General features: G+C 31.7%; 1 protein-coding gene across 1 annotated transcript; it reads left to right on the forward strand.

The window, feature by feature from the left end:
- The first annotated feature begins 25 nt into the window (after nt 1-25).
- Nucleotides 26-16,876, forward strand: LOC144844645 (calcium uniporter protein, mitochondrial-like). The gene is made up of 9 exons (XM_078701652.1): nt 26-89; nt 377-471; nt 2,575-2,638; nt 8,718-8,888; nt 12,414-12,518; nt 14,091-14,251; nt 14,698-14,901; nt 15,579-15,695; nt 16,048-16,876. Exons 2-9 carry the CDS (start codon nt 397-399, stop codon nt 16,129-16,131), a joined length of 981 nt encoding a protein of 326 aa, XP_078557778.1. The 5' UTR covers nt 26-89; nt 377-396; the 3' UTR covers nt 16,132-16,876.
- The last annotated feature ends 1,343 nt before the right edge of the window (nt 16,877-18,219 follow it).

Genomic DNA, 18,219 nt, shown 5'->3' on the forward strand with positions numbered 1-18,219 from the left:
TGGAACAACCAACAACAACCATCCGCCCACAAACAACTGCAACAACCGAAAGAAAATAATTCACGGTTATTATTTTTGTTGTAGGAAAGGTACGTATAATTTGTGGTTCTTATCATTAAATACATGTAATAATAGAATTACCAGTTCCAAACATCATTAGCCTAGGCTAGTTAAATTGGTTTTGCTTCCATTTCACTTGTTGAACATATTCAAGGAAGGAGAATCGACTGCTCACACACACAGAGCAGCAGCAGTCAAGGAGAAACCTATTGAAAGTGGCACGATAAAAATGTGGCCTCCGCCCCCAGAATTTTGTTGTTTTAGGCCTTCAAATAAGCTAGTTTATCCTTATTTTATTTTGCTACCCTACTTTCAGGTAGAGAGATCCTTTTAGATATGACTGGAAGAAAGATCGTGCGTGATATCTGCTTCAGATTTCAACCTTTGCAGCAAATTATACTGAAGAAAAAGGTAAAAAAAAGGACACGGATTGACTGATATATCGGTGGGTGGGGGAGGGAGGATCTAGCATTTTGAATTAGGGGGAGGGGGGGGGGCAGGGCATACTTTGCGAGAGGAGCTAACAAACTCTGGCAGGGAATGCCAAGGGGCCCCGGTTGGGGACATTTTGACGTTATAGTGCATTGTAAGTCATTTAGAACATTGTACAAACATTTCATACCGTCATTTTTTTATACACTCTACAGTCTAAAGAGTCTTTCACATCTGTTCCGGTACGGTGAATCGAACGCCAATGTTTTGTTTTCACGACGCTCCACGTGGCTATGCAAATCAATATGCGCGTAGCCGTGTAAAAACGATACATTGATGGTCGATTGGATTTGCCGGCGCCGGAACCGTGCCGGAACAGGTGTAAAAGCTTTTATATCAGCATAAACTTCACTTGTCCTAGACAGGTATTATCTTCTATTTACACGCAAGGTCTGGTTTAAACAATCTTTTAAAAATTAGCGCTGAGGTCAAAGTTGTGACATGAAGGGCGTGTGGTGAGCAGTGTGTCCAGGCATGTCGATTTCTTTGAGTTGTTCCAAAATCAACCATTTTTAAATTGTTAATTAACGACTAAAGGACACAATTTAATAACAATACAATGCTTAGTTGTTATTATATTAAATCGTTTATTACTTTTGTTACTTTTTTTTTTATTTTTTACGTTTTCTTGTAAATAGGCCTATTGTAATGTAATCTCTTGTCTTTAATTTATTTTAATTACTCTAGACACACCTTCACTCAAGAAGTGTGCCACTGTTTCTTAACATGTAATTTCCAAATAAATTATTATCAGCAGGAAATTGGTTGTTTGTTATCTCTAATTAATTAACTAAATAATTAATGACTTTAGAGATAACAAATTGTCCTCATTGTCTATGATATGTAAATTATTTACCAATCAAAGCAAATTAGGAAACTCATAGAGAGAAAAGATCAATTAAATTTAAGTAATTTGTGATTCTAACCATGTGGAAAAATTATAAATAGTTTTTGTAACAAAAAGATAAACTTAAAAAGATTGAAAGAAGGCTTTACCAAACTAATTCATCATAGCATTTTTCTGAAGTGAATTCTATTACTTATTATTATTACTTATCCAACTGATACAATAACCATTGACAGTACTGTATTGGATTAGTTTTAAGGTCATTTTCACAATTACAATAATAGTGGTATAGCGGTGTATTGCATTCAACAAATTACATTATTATTACAATTTCTAATGAAATGTTAATGGTTATTTTAATTAAAGATCCATACTGTTCATGTGTATTTCTCTAGGTTTAATTAATGTTTAGTTATAAAGTCTAAATTCATAATTTGTACAATCTAATTTGTACAATCCGTTTCCATTCATATAAATGTTTTTTCTTTTATTTTCTCTTTATACTTTTATTTAGCCTTCAGGCTAACATAATGTATGTAATGTATGTAAGAACGCACCGTCCAGAAGAACGTGTGCCGCCGATTTAAAGGCGTATGTTCAATAAAGTTATTATTATTATTTAAAGGCATTATTTGGGCACAATTACTTGATAGAGACAAAAATGTTGAATTGCAGCTATACGCATATTTCACATAGCCGCGTGGAGCATCGTAAAAACGAAACATTGAGATGCGATTTTATTTGCCGGAGCCAGACCATAGCAGGGGTGAAATTAATGTTGATATTGTTCAGGTTTCCTATGCAGGATTTTAAAATAATTTGGTTCTGACTGGTTGATTTAAAATGTTAAATTACGATTTTATTGTACTGTAGTATTTTTTTTTTATACACAGACAACTCGCCCAATACCTTGTCTCTCTGAAAACCGGAAACTCTCCTAATACCAGACTTTTCTTGAAGTTCAAACAGTCTCAAATTCATTTTTACCATTAAAAATGCATTCCTTATACCATACTTTTTGAAAACCAGACATATTTGGCCAGCCCAAAGGTGTCCGGTATCGGGAAAGTTGACTGTTTAAATAACGAACACTAATCCTGGTAAATGCAACACAGAGACCATATATTAAGTTTCTTTTCTGTACTACTACTAGTTTTATTTATTTTATTTTTCAGGATCTTGCTGTTATACCTTTCAGGATTTCCTCTGCTTTCTACTGTACTACATCAGTTAACCAAGGTTAGACTTTCTAATATTATTTATTTTGTTATTATTTATGTACTGGGTTGCCTCTTCAGTCAAAGACTGGCCTCCCAGAGGGCCCAGTTATGATCAGTGGCTGTGATGTACTAGTACACCGAGGTAACCTGCTACTTGCTCGAAAGATGGGTTGTTTAAAGTGCACATGAGCTAGATGTGTATACTAGACCTATGGTATATAGTCCTTATCCAAGAAGACTCGTTCTACAACCATGGTGGGAGTGAGCCTCGAACACCTGCCGATGTTATGGCTACGTCATTATTGTTCCACTTGGTCACTCACTTGCTGTTGCAAGAAAAAAAATTACAATTTGTATGTTTTCATGTGAATATTTAACATAGTATATTCATGTGGTATTTTAATTCCTCAGATCAATATATGATCTGCACGATGCCCTTTTCTTTTTCAAAGGCATAAATAATGCATTGCTTCTTAAACTATGTTCAATACAACATGCTGACTTGTTGTAGCTAAATGACATTTGTCATTAAATTGTCCCCTGGAATTGAGACATTAAATTGATGACAGTGCTGTTTCAACATTCAGATTGTAAACACGTTGCTAATTTAACTAGGTTGAGTATTCCATGTCCTTGAAAATTTGAATAATACTGTTTACGTACATACATTAATATTGTATACTGGTAGTATTACAGTATTTTATTTTAAATATCAAGTGACATCCATGTACATTTTCATGTTTATTGTGTATTTACTTACAAATGACAAAACATGCCCTTCAGAAAACAGAAAATGTTAAGAGACATTCTGTTTGAAAACAAACTGACTAAAAAGAACATTTTAGTTATAAAATTCAACAAGAAGTTTAATTTCACTATTTAATTTTACTACCTAGAATTATTGTAAACAACCCATAAAATCAGAGGGCATTTGACCTTTTATTTGTTTCTAGTGTAAACCTCTAAAATCAAGGAAGGAGTTTAATTCTATCAAAATACTGATGGAATCATTTTGGAATCATTTCATCAGCCCTGGAAAACGATAAAAATAAATATTTTCCTTTATAATAATTCAAAAAATCAATATATTCAGCAAACTTTACAATATGTCTGCAATATTCAAATATACTGTAAAATACAAAATAACTATTGTATTATTATTAATAATACTATTCTGGTTAAATGACTTGTATGCATTAGAATAGTGATGTTTGATTAGTCTTGCTTTAATATAGGAATCATCAACGTGTTCTTTTACAGACATAATATTACTTCATAAAAATATCTATCTACAGTAAAGCTCCAATTGCAATTTACGAATTTTGATCAATTCATTGAACAAATCAATCATTCATTAAAAAAAATGTATTTATTTATAGCAATGCCTGTAATGTAATGATGGTATAATGATAATACCGGACTAGCATGGGTTTGAGTATATCTTTACCATACTGATTGCATCCTTAGCCAAGATGCTTTACTCTCATTGCCTCGTCCTTCGGATGGGATGTAAAGCTGTGTACATATAGTGCACGTTAAAGAACTTGTTATACTATTCGAAAGGAGTAAGGGATCGTCTCTCGGTGTGCGGATCTGGTAGACGCTGCACTGATGGCTGCCGTGGGTTCGTGGAGGGCCTAATCCAAATTTCCTCAGTTTCCAGTTAAGCTTGAGAACCAGAATAAATACATTAACATTTATTTTTATATTTTCTTAGTTAATAAAAATGCACTAATGATATTTTTAATGTAGTTGTCCAAACCATATTGTTATGGCTAGTCTAACTTAAAGTATCTATTTAATAACCAGAGTTAGGATGAAAAATAAGCTAATGACAATTGAATTTTAAATGTAGTTGTCCAAACCATATTGTTATGGCTAGTCTAGATTAAAGTATCTATTTAATAACCAGAGTTAGGATGAGAAATTTAATTGTGCTTAGATAAAAAAAAAGTCAGGGATCTGTAACATGATTTGAACTAATTACCCTGAGATTGAAAGCAAGCATGCCAACCACCAAGCCACACTGCCACTACTATTGATTTATGAAAATACCATTTAAAATTTTAAAATAGCACAATTTATGTGATGTGACTGTCAGAAAAATCTGGAATTATTACAAGATTTGACCAATTACCTGAGATTGGTACAAGTAACCTCCCCCTCCCCGAAAACAAAAAGAAACATAGCAACCCCCATTCAACCAACATTAACGTTATTGAATCAATCAAAACAATTTTGTGTAAGACTTGCGCCGTGATCTCTATCTAGGTACTGTATATTCTTTAACTTTTAGTAAAAGCAGCATGTAACTATAAATTAAGAAAATGCACAATAAGCACATACTTGACTTCCTAATGAATTCAGTAAGTAAGTGTCTGTCACAGTGTACAGTCATATTGCTTGTAAATACCTACATGGCATAATGAACGGCATTGGCATTGGCAATGATGTCAAGTTACAGAAATAAATAAATTGCCGCAGCAATAATCTCAAGTGGACTCAATTACCATCACGCATATTACGGTACAGAAGCAAATATTTATCATAATTTTTCATGAATTTTGAACATATTTTAAAGACAATTTGTGAAGATATTAGGAGGAAAACTTGAATTTCTAGTTTGACGTTGAGACCCTAATAGAGAGGAAATAATCTAATTCCAGTGTTCTCCAAAATGTAGTTAAATAAATTCTGGAAAATTGAGCCAACAATTCCTACAGGAGTTGAAGATCTAATTCTAATGCACTTAATGTTTAGGGTAAATAAAAAACAAAGTGAAAGGTTTAACAATCCAATTGTTAGTTAGAACTGTAACTATGAATAAACTTTTCTGTTAAATAATAAACTCTTTGGCAAAGAGTAGCTAGAGACAGAAGTAAATGTTCAATTGGTGGAAAGAAATCGGAAAAGAAGGAAAGAAGAAGAAGAATAAACTCTTTGCTGAAAACATTTGAGCGCCACCTCCTAAACACAAAACAAAACATCACATGTGGATGGTGATATTAAATAGCCATACTATTGGCTACTTTTAAACCAATGGGTGGTGGAGTTGATACTAGAATGCCACCACAGTTTATATTGGAGATATTGAGTTTTATACAGCATGCAGCGGCTAGGGTTCTGCACCCGTCCGTTCACGCTTAAAATATCTTTCGCCACTTTTTTACTGATAGTTGGATGGTATTTATACTACACTACTTTACGCGATACTATGAATAATTATACTGTTTAATATTATTCAGTATAATTTTATTGACAAATGAAATATTGATCAGTTATATTCAGTTAATTTTGGACAAATAAGTGAGAATGAATGCATGTTTTAGCTGATTATAATGATGATAATTTTCTTGGTAATAGCATACAATATTACAAAGATCGCTTTTGTTAGTTTATTATGATCAGTTGAATGTTATAAGAGACACCTTTAGGATCCAACAAGGTGTTTCCTTGTTTTACTATGGGTTTCCTCTGAACAAAGATGTCCTATTTAAACAGGATCAATTAAATGTTTAATATTAAACAAGTATTGGAAGGGTTTATAATCAGAAGCCATTTTAGTACACATAATCTAGCTTGTTTTGTACACAAGCTATCCTATTGTACTCCATGTTTGTATAGTATATTGTAATACTTGTATTGATGATGATATTGTATTGATGGTATTTTCTATTCTTCTACGCCTAACTATTTGTTTGATTTACATACTAGTAATGTATTAGAAATATCAAAGCTAACTAATAATTCGATAACACTGTATGTATTATATGTATATATTTCCTCCTTTTTATGTTTCTTTAAATAAAAATAAATTATAAATTTATATTTTACAGTGTTTGAAGGTGATGTTAAAATTCTTGGGTCCGGTTTAAAGTTTATTATTTTTCTCCTAGTCTACAATAAATCTATATCCCATTGAAGAAGAGCCATTTTACAGTACTGATTATATAGAATAGTAGGCCTATCATTAGCACTGTACTTTACACTACAGTATGCACATTATAACATAGAATTTGAACAAATATTGACTACTTCTCATGTGTGCTTTCATAATACTACATCTACAATTTCATATTCAATTCAATAACAATATATTTGATTTTTACACTCACAGTATTACATTTTTAAAGGACCCATCAATTATTGACCATGCTGTCTAGTTATTTTTACACTCACAGTATTACATTTTTAAAGGACCCATCAATTATTGACCATGCTGTCTAGTTATTTTTCCAACATTTCTATTGTTAATTTTGTTGTATTCACTACTAGCATAGTACAGTATAGACATAATCAAATCTAGAGGCTGTCAAAATATTGAAAAGCATGACAACTGTTATATAATGATAACATAATCAGGACATTTACTTGACATTAAATTCAGTGGAGGTTTGTTTGTGGCAATTGAGGGTGCACTATTTTTCAGTATATGAACACCTTTCCAAACATAATAGCCCACAGCCAATAGAATAAAAATAGTATGTTTTTTTAATTAGTTTTTACAATAGATACAATATCTATGCTCAGCTAGGCTAATTCAATAGTTTTAATAAATATTATTTGTTTCATCCTACTGTATTTCTTATATTTGTGGTCTTCAAAAATAAACAAGGTTATTTTGAATATTATTATTAGAAACTATAAAGTATTCAAAGGAGACAATTTTTTCAACTCGTAGGTATTTACCATTCACAGAAGATTAGATTTTTCTTGCTGAATTATGTGCAGCCAGTTCAGGTTTGAAATCAAACACCAAATATTGTAATAATTATACCAAGTTTCAATTTGATTTACAGACATGACTTACAAAAAAGAGACATGCATAATGCGATTCTTTTGAAAGATATTGCAGTTTCATATTAATATACATACTTCTATTAGCATTACTCCTATAGATATGAAAATACTGAACTACTTAACTGCTCTACTTAATTATTGTTCAGTAGCTTAAAAATTTAATTTGTATTTTTGTCGATTTCTTAAAGTAGCAATAATTATTGGCTGTAGAGATACAATATCTTATAAATATCTTGATAAAATGTTCATATATTAATTACTGTATATTTAATATTATTAGTGAGGATACTGAGTCATACTGTATAGTTGAATAATATGGTAGTGATCAGCATTAATTGTTTGTATGTTCACTTTGTATTACTATTAGTAATAATTTTGTGTTCAATAGTATAAAGTATGAAGGCTTGTGGTACACCAATGTTCCTTTTAAAAAAGAATTCAACATACTCTGTAACATTGAGAATGCTTTATCTCAACACTTTGGTTGTTTTTTTAGAGCAAATAATTTTGTCAATTTTCCATGCACAGAGACAGAAAAGAGGAGAGGAGCATGCATAATTTGACTCTCCATGTGGATTCACCATAACTGTACTTAATTTATATATAATGCAACGTTTATATAGCGCTATCTTATGAAGATCAGAGCGTTATGGACTTACTTCACTACTAGCGTTTACACTGTAACCCTTAAACATAAAAGTCTACTTTCATTATTATTAATCCTACTATGTTTCTAAAAATAGTCATCTTTCAGTTAGTGGATAATGATTGTAGTAATGCTCAGAGCTAAAAGCAAATTAATAAGCATGTGATCCAGATCTTCATCTTCAACTTTTGTAATTCAGCCTAGAGTAGGATACTGTAAGCATTGCTTGATGAAATTTACACTAATTGTGTTTTTCAAGGCTGGCAAATTGCTGTTTTTGAAAACTTTCTAATGCCTATTCTCACATTTGACTGAGAATTAATTGTGTACAGTCAGCAGTGTTTTTACATTGAATGTCCTGCAGGTGATTAACTTGTCTATTTCGTGCCTGGCTTACCTGGATAAACCGACATAGCCATTTCTCCTCGAAGAGCGAGATATAACTCGAAAAGTAGAAAGCTAATTCCTACTTTTTCTTTTGTATACAGTTGAGTTTGTTGTTTAATTGATTATTTATTTATATATTGTTTTATTGATTATAATTATTTGATGGCTGTGATAAATATTTCTTGTTTATTATCTGAATTATTTTTTTCATTATTTTTTTCTTAAAAGATTTACTGATAGCGTTTGTTAATTTGTTTTTCCTCAGGTGTTACTTGTCACTATCGTAATGGTTTACCTGTTTTGCTGGTTCCTCTACCTTCTCGACAAGAGCTATGCCAGTTCACTTTGAAACCTATTACCGAGAACGTGGGCGATTTCATTAACCACTTAAAACGTGAAGATGGTGGTGTAGAGACTGTTGCTGTCTATAGTAATGGTAAGTTAATTGATAGAATTAAGAGAGCATTTACAGCACTAGCCACTATTCATCAATAATTGAAAAAAGGGTAGGAATTAAAGGGCTAACCCAGTGGCGTAATACAATGGTCAAAGGCTGATTCTAGTGTAGCACTCCTAAGGGGCCCTCCAACACTGGGTAGTCACATTGGACTCTCATACTCTGGGCCCCTTAAGCTGGGGGTTTAGCCAGTGAGCGCCCATTGACATCATCTCCCTTATATAGAAACTATGATTGAATTTCTGCAGCACTCTCTCTATAAGATACAGTAGAAACTAGTGACGAGGCAAGGTGATAAGTGTTGTTCTTTTTTAATGAAATAGTGACTGAAACAAGATAGCCTTGCTTATGATCCCTACACTTGTACACTCAGTCTAGCAATCTAATTGAATTTTAGTTTCTCTGATATCATTACTATCAGACAAACTAAATTATGATTATAGATTATACGAGAAACATAATGCTAAAATAACATAACCCACAGTGGTGATAAATGATGTTAATTGATGTAATATCGCAAGTGTACGGAATTTGATTCTGGTAATAGTAATGAACTCTGCATGTAACGATCAGTTGTTTTTATGTTTGCTGTCAGTCAGAGCAACATTATTATGTACAGAGTACCATTATGCATGTTTATACTCTGTACAGTACTTTGAGGTTTCTACAATAGAGAACTGAACTTAATTTAAACTACTGTGGCATTTTTTGTAACAGTACTGTAGGTTTGCTCAATTGTGCAATTGTTAAATGCTGATGGTAACTGTCGGTATAATTTTTGCAACATTATGTACCAAGGTCCCCTGGCACTATAATCGGTCATACTGTATTAAATATTGTCTTCCATTCTATTTTATACATACAGTACTGCAGTGCAGTTTAATATAACTCCTCAAATCTAACCTTTTTAATTTCACTTTTATTATTAATCTTTTGGCTTTTCTGTTGATATATTAAATATAAATTTTTTTAAATATATTAAATTGAAGTTTTCATGATATTATGCACATTTTTAAATCTTTACTTAACAAAAGAATCTTTATTGCTTAAATTTTAAAATTGCTAAAGACAGGAATGTCTTTATGAGCTAGACTTCCTGAAATACTGCCATTCAGAGCTACATTTCTTGACGATCACAATATATCATGATAATACAAAACACCCAAGTGACATCAACACTGTTTATTAAAATCCATACTCTGTGTGAAATATCTCAATATAACCCAATAATAATTTTCCAAGTTAATCAGACATGATATACTTTGCTTTGTGATTGATTTAGAATGAATGAATGAATGGTGTCTGTACTGTGGTTTGTAATATCATGCTAATGATATGTGGTATGTTACTGTATATGAATGTTGATTTGTATTTTATACTTGACAGATTGCAGGTTTTAGTGCTGTTCATTGCATTTTGCACTGTAGTCAGTGGCTATTTGCCATTTTTACAGCATTCCCGACCCTGGCTACTGTAGATTTTTATTTAAAAATAAAATATAAAAATTAGATGTTGTGGAAAGGAATCATGAAGAGAATATGTGTTTGTCCACTATACAAAATATTAAAGATGTATTGTCCCCCAAAATCATGAAAAATAAAGATTTTTAAAATCGGACTTTGAATAGGCCATTTTGCAGTTTTAATGAAGTTGTTCACTTCCATAAGAAAAAAAACAGGGAAAAAAAATTATTTCACCTATAAAAAGACAAAATAAACAGTTAAATTACCCAGACAATTTGACCTTTTTTTGCTTAAAATTACATTTTTCTCAGGTAAATAAATTGTTTTCAGACCCAATTTTTTGTGAGAATGAATAACTATTATGTGACATTAAAATAACATATTCAACAAAAAAATTTAAAAAAATATTTTTTTAGGGGGACAATATATCTTTAAATATCAAACAACAGTATCCATACACATGGGATATCAATATGAACAGAATTGTGCTAGGAAGATTTGATACCTTTGTACCTGTCCTAGGATGCCATAAGATAGTGTAGTAGTAGTCAGTGGTTGACATTCACTGGTTTCCAAAAGTGTCAAATCCTGGAATTGTCATACTTATTTGTATTGTAGGCCTACTGTAAATTGATCAAAAAGCATAATTTTAATAGACCCTCGAGTCAAGAAAATGTCGCCAGACAATACTAAGCAGCTTTACAAGTTACACCATGGACTGGTGGTTTGAGGTAGGGTTATGATGCTTGGCTACCAATCCAAGGGTCCTGGGTTCAAGTCCTGTCACATGTCAGGATTTTTTCTAAGTACAAATTACAACTCCACTCCCAAAGACTTGTAATAAGACTTTGTTTATGTAAAGCATCTTGTGTATGTTTGTCTTGTGAACGGGATTGCCACCTTTAAGAAGGATTGTGAATGAATTCTCTTATGGTTATCCTTGGCAATTTTCCTAAATATATAAAAACAAAAATATAAAACGAATGACCCAGAAATTAAGCAAAGTACGAGCTACAAAAAGCCTCTGCATCTTCACTATCTGAAAGACACCAGAAAATGAATGGGAGAAGATATATTCATTAGTCGTTATAATTAATAAAATTGATTGATTTTTAAACTAAATGCATCCAATTAAACTTCATAACATTCATTGGAAATGCTTGTTAATCATAATTAGAAGTTCATTAGGAAGATACTTGTTCATATCAACAAAAATAAACTCTTAATACCTTTACCTGAAAAACATCGCTTCAAGTCCTCAATTTTTCATTCTAAAAATAATTCATGGTTGGACAAAACTAATTATGCAATATAAATTTAATAAAGCAATAACTCCTTCAGATATAACGACGTTAAATTTAACATGGCTTTCATACACATAGATTCTGATATTAGGCCCTTTTTAGAGCCTCTAAACATCAACTTAAAGATTACGTCTTGATTTGTGTATGCGCACACATATGCAAGGTCCCATGTTAATCAGATCATCTTGATTGTAGAATATTAAATTAGACCAATGGGAGGCCTTCATAATGCACTGTATAGTACTTGATTTCAGCAGTATATCTTTTATCAAGTGTATTTTAATGTAATTATTTTATGTTTACTGTTTACTAGTATATTAATATGGGGTACTGTACATTCCAAAAGATGAAAGATTTCGCCAAGATAATTGTTATGCTAGCCAGAATGATAGGAATTTGTTGGCCCAATGTTTTATCAAGATAGCCAACATTAGTTTTGTAATTTCCACGCCAACACATTTTCCTCTACCCATAGCCATAAGAAGACATGAATATCTGAACAACTGACGATCTTTTACTCAATTCTTTCGCCCAGGGTGGTGATTGTCAAAGTGTCTCCTAATACAACTAATAATACCATAGCCATTATGAAAAGATTTTGTTTCCATTTTAAAACTGAAATATTTTTAAATCATCATACAGTACTGTTTTTTATCTCATAAATATGCATCTTATTATGTGAGAATACACTGTATCATATTTTACCATAATTTTTCAGTAATTATCATCTTTTTCAGATGGCATTAAGATTGCAAAATCAACAAGTATAGATGTATTGATGAAAGACAACTTTCAGCTTAAGATCAATGAAAATTCTTTTGAAGTCAGTCCACCAGAAACAGGTATGTCATTGTATAGTAATAATAATACTACCCTATAAGATTTATAAAACACCTAATATTGTGAAACACGTATGAAAACATATTCCCATAATGCAGCTAGTAATCAGTGCAAAGTTGTGTCCTGACCTTATCAGGTACCTATTTGTACACCTAAGTAGAGAGAAGCAAACGTATTAAGTAAAATGTCTTGCCTAAGGATACAATAATGTGATGAGCATTGGATTTGAACCCACAATCTCATGATCAGTAGTCCAACATGCCCTTACAAGTTAACACAACCTATCATTAGAGTAGATCACATATCTTGCTAAGTGAATGACTAATACGTAGATGGTAAAGTTATAATAACAATTTTGAATACGGCAAGTCTGTGTAAAAAACCACATAATAAAACAAGATAATACAGCCATGTGAAGAATGACTTTGAAGTGGATTATATGGCCAGCCGTGTGAACAACCTGTTCTTATGAATAGCCACCTGGAGTTGATCGTAGACCACCTGTGTAAATAATAAAGCTCTGTCTACACTATCACTATTTATGTGACAAAAAAATGTGATGTGCCCATATATGGACACGATGATGTCATATCACTACCATATTTTGGCACATCACAGTTTTTGATAGTGTAGACAGCTTATGAATGCTTTAATATGCTCATGTTCATAAAGAGAGTGAGGGAGAGAAAGCAATTTTGCTCTTAACTATTTAAACTCCATGACATTGTCTTATTTTAACAGTTTGAAATCAAGCCATTACAGTGATGATGTATCCATTTACATTGAAATGAGACCTACTTATAAGCTACATTATGCAGTTGAATGACTACAGAGTTTGAATGATATTTTAAATATTAATGGATTTTGAACCACAGAGAATAGCAAATATTTCCTGCTTCTCTAGCAGCCATACAGATGATCTTGCAATAGACCCCATGCCGCTTAACATTAATAATACCAGGGGAACCTGTATTTTAGTGGCACTGTGGCTTGGTGGTTGATATGCTTTCGACTAATCCCAGGGTCTTTGGTTCAAATCCTGTTTACAGTTTCAGAATTATTATGATGTGATATACATGACACTACCTAAGCATCATATGAGACTAGTTGTGATTTTCTCGGTACAGACTATCTGGAACATCGTTAAAAAATTATCATAACTTCGGAACTATCAGATTGAAATAAAAACAATTTATTCGGATGTGTCATTTATTTTCAAAGTGAGTTGTAATCTAAAACATGATTTTTCCGACTTCCAACCGTTTCCTCCTGAGAACGTATTATATGAGGTTTAGAACGAATGGAGTTGGACATTGTTATCTTTATTAGTTCATTTAAATGAATAAAAATTAATGTTGTCTTTGTTTTTGTTTTCATTGTAGTTGCTGCAGTTAGTGAGGATAGTACCAATCTTTCTGATGTAAAGTCTATGGTATATCAGTTGTATTCATCATTACATGTGTTTGTTTTCATTGTAGTTGCTGCAGTTAGTGAGGATAGTACCAATCTGTCTGATGTAAAGTCTATGGTATATCATTTGTATTCATCATTACATGTGTTTGTTTTCATTGTAGTTGCTGCAGTTAGTGAGGATAGTACCAATCTGTCTGATGTAAAGTCTATGGTATATCAGTTGTATTCATCATTACACGTGGAAGAATATCAACTAAATCAAGAAAAGAAACTTGTCCAACAACTTGAAGATCTTAAACTTGAACTTCAACCCCTTGAGAAGGTATATTTCATTTCATTTATTTCGTCTTTTTATAAAAAAACCAACAGGTCACAAGGTACAGAGCACTTAGGGGGTAAACGGGTTTGTCAAAAAGTAAAGCAAAGCAAAAAATGAAATAAACTTAAATACAGAGAAATTGAAATAGTCCTCAAAATTGATGATGTCATCAAAAAAATATGCACAATTTTTTAAAATCAAGCTTAAGTCTATATTTCATTCATTCATTTTATATCATTGTTTGAATATTCAAAATCTATTTCAATACTACATACTACTTTTTCTTGAAAATTAAATGTCTCAATTGTTTTATTGAATAACCTTTTGAGTTTTAATTGTCTGCACTGCAAATACTGTACCCTGTTCATTGTCGCTAAAGTTTTTGTTTTTAGAGTGACGTAGCGATGTGGAACTCATAAACACTTTCTAAACTTTTTTTTTTTTTTCAGATTAAATTGGAGCTTGATATCCGTGCATCAAAACGAACAAACCTTGTGATCTGGGGCGGACTGGGGTACATGGCGCTACAGTTTGGTCTGTTAGCTCGCCTAACTTGGTGGGAATACTCTTGGGATATCGTTGAACCAATCACATATTTTGTTACTTATGGCTCGGCTATGGCTTTGTATAGTTACTATGTACTAACAAAAGAAGTAAGTCTGTATAGTGCATTTTGATTGGTTACAATTTTATTGCAATATCAATATACTGTGGATACCTTCTTATAGGAAACGATTAAGACCCCAATTAAGTAGACCCTGGGTTTGATGTGTGCTTACCTAGTCGCATGCCTACAACAACCTATTTTTAGACCACCTCCTTGAATAATTTATTCTAGAGGATATTATTTTTACATTAACTTTACAATATTGTCTATTTTTATAGTAGGAATGTCTTAAATTTGAAATAAATGTTGCCTGTTCAAATAACTTACTTACTTACTCCGGGAACATACCCGAACTTATATGACTTATTATTATATTACTTCCCATCTGCCATTGTGACAGCCAGTTCTTCTCTCTGCATACCAGTATCAATCTCTAGTATATCAATGTATGTGAGTGCTGGTCTTCCTTGTTTTTCAAGCCCATGTTTTGGCTGCCACATCAGAACATCTGCAATCATTTCTTCTTTATTGTTGTTATTTTTGGTATGGCCAAAGAGCCAAATAGTACTTTGTTACTGATTCTTTGTTGTCATTTTATTCCCATCAAATAAGATAACCCAAAACACATGGTACCTGTTGCTAGGCAAGCATGTTAATTAATTGTATGTACGTATGGATGCCAATTCTGAATTGCAAATAATGATAATTTGTTTGATGTTTCAGGATTACACAAACCCTGGTGCTGCTGATCGTCAGTACTTAAAGTTCTTTCATCGATTTGCTAAAAGGAAACAGTTAGACATAGCAACATACAACAGCCTCAAGGACAAAGTAGCACAAGTGAGAATTACATTATAGTAGTAGAACCCCTGCTTAAGAAATAGTTTTGTATAGATACCATAATTTGAGTGTTGGTTTATGTAACTAAAGGCTAAATCAGACAATGTTGTACGACGAGAGAAACTAAACATGTTTAAAGTTCTCACAACGACATAAAAACTACGACCGATGCTATTTCAAGAAAACTTGTCTTTTCATGATTCAAATCAGAGAGCAGCGACGAGTAAAGACGTTTTGTGAGGCCTCATTGTACGATGCTGTCTGAGTTGGCCTTAACACCCACATTATGTCTTGTACCATGTGAACATTAAGTTTTTTAGCCTAATTGATAATGTGGTTTTTTTTTTAACAGGTGGAACAAGATCTTAGACGATTACGTGATCCCCTTGCTCTTCACCTTCCAATAGCTCCTCCTCTCCCACAAATTGAAGAATAAAACTACTGGTAAAACACACAAAATAGGCGTAAGAAAGATGGTAGAACAAAATGATGATCAGAACATATATAAATAGACTCAGGAAAACAACGTGATATTGTACATAAAAATGCAGTTATGCTTGTTTATGGTTAAGAGAAACAGCCTGTAAAGATTTATTGCTAAACTTTGATTACAAATCTATTAATCCAATGCCTAGCTTACCCGGATAAACTGGCATATCCAGGTAAAAAGACTACTAAACAAAACAACAGCTTGTTTGTGTTTTAGGATTTTAGCTTAATTTTTTTTTTTTAACTTTTCTTTTTCTAGTATAATAATATATAATTTCTATTTTTCGATTTTAGGCGATCCAACAAGTTTTCTAATTTTGTGTAATCCAGTAATGTAGGCCAATCTTTTAAGAACATTTTACAGTAATTTGTTTTTTCATATTACCTTCCATTCTGGAGTTATGATTTTTTAATTAACATGGTGTCTGAAAAAGGTGTTATTTTTGGTTTATTTTCGCATAGCTAGTCATCTCTGCAAGATGGCATCCGTAGCATTTTTTATTAAATTTAAGTTATTGTAGATTATTATTAACTGAACACAAACGTTGAATGATGAAATCTTATGTGTGTAATCTAACAAATAATATAGCTATAGAACAATTGAAAAGAAACAGTAAAATCTTTATATTATTTTGCTTAAAAGTACTGTAGTGTAAAACTGCAAATATTGGTATTATAATGTGAACCAAAAATACAAAATAAAATGATAATAAAAACATTTAAGGGGAAGTATTTTTATGGTGGTGGTTGACAGAACAAAAAACAAGTAGACTGCATCTATACATTAAAGTACTCTTTGATAAATTTGTTTGAAGAATAATAAATTGAGTTAATCCTGAGACTATACTAAAACAAATCAAATTAAGCATGTGTGTTATAAATCGAGAAGTTGTGATTGGTCCAATACATTAATATTCAAAAATAAATATTTTAATTCAGTAACGATAGATTCCAGAGGTAGAAAAACAGTATTTTTATGTTCATTCCGATGTTTGATTGAAATAATGTTTCTTAGTAATAATTTATGCAAAGCAAATAAATGGTGAGATGCAAGTGCAGAATATTGTGCACAAAAGAGTATATTAAATAAGCAAATGTACATAAAATATCACCAGAAAAAAAAAACGTATTCAAATTCTATTTCATGAATTAAATATCTTAGCATATTTATAAAAAGGCTGCTAGAATATTGTATTACACATAGCATATAGTCTTGTATGTCTAATTCTGTTTCTAAATCATAATAGACAATATATAGACTATTATACTACTTTCCTATACAAAGATGTAGCATTTTCATGGTAATTAGATTTACTTGTAGATGTATTTTAATGTTTATTAATGTATTCTTTGAAATTAATAATAACTCAGTTTTTAATCAATATTATATAGGTACTATAGGTTTTTCAAATTATAATGTAAATTTGCTACATTAAACTAGAAGACTATAACTATATGAATTATATTACTATTTAAATATTTCAAATTTTTATATACAAATTAGAATTGATAAAAAATACTCGCGCTTCTCCTTTTATTCTTGCTTAGTAGTTCGGCGGGATTATTGTCGCGTTCTAATGGTCCTGACGCGTGGATGGAATTGCGGGCTGCAATTTGACCAATCACGATGCATGTATCATCTAAACTGTCGATTGTTATTGGTCAACTGCTTATTTCGTTGCTTTGGGTACTAAGTGCAACGCAAGCGAGTTGGATTACGAAGACAAACATTATTTGTGAGCATGCGCGCTATCAAATGATATCGGTGAAGGTATAATAATGGTCGTTTTTTGGTTTTAAACTTTAAAGCGGCGTTTTCTTGACAAATTATTGCGCTTATTTTTCAATTTAAACTGACTAGTATTTACTCAATATAAATTGATGTTATTAGTCCTTACAATTATATTTCTACGTTCAGTGTGTGAAGAAAAAACAACTATTAATTAAACTGTTAATTTGCATAACTTGACTTTAAGATATTAATTACGTGCCTTTGTATTTAGGAATGGAATACTAAATTGTATCAATTATTTTA

The sequence above is a fragment of the Antedon bifida genome, chromosome 6 (assembly GCF_963402885.1).
Source record: "Antedon bifida chromosome 6, ecAntBifi1.1, whole genome shotgun sequence".
NCBI lineage: Eukaryota > Metazoa > Echinodermata > Crinoidea > Comatulida > Antedonidae > Antedon > Antedon bifida.

Excerpts from the sequence above, each read along its gene's own strand:
- LOC144844645 (XM_078701652.1), top strand. The coding sequence starts at position 397 with ATGACTGGAAGAAAGATCGTGCGTGATATCTGCTTCAGATTTCAACCT. Across the intron at positions 2,639-8,717 it reads TACTACATCAGTTAACCAAG|GTGTTACTTGTCACTATCGT; the intron begins GTTAGACTTTCT and ends GTTTTTCCTCAG. Across the intron at positions 14,902-15,578 it reads ACTATGTACTAACAAAAGAA|GATTACACAAACCCTGGTGC; the intron begins GTAAGTCTGTAT and ends TTGATGTTTCAG.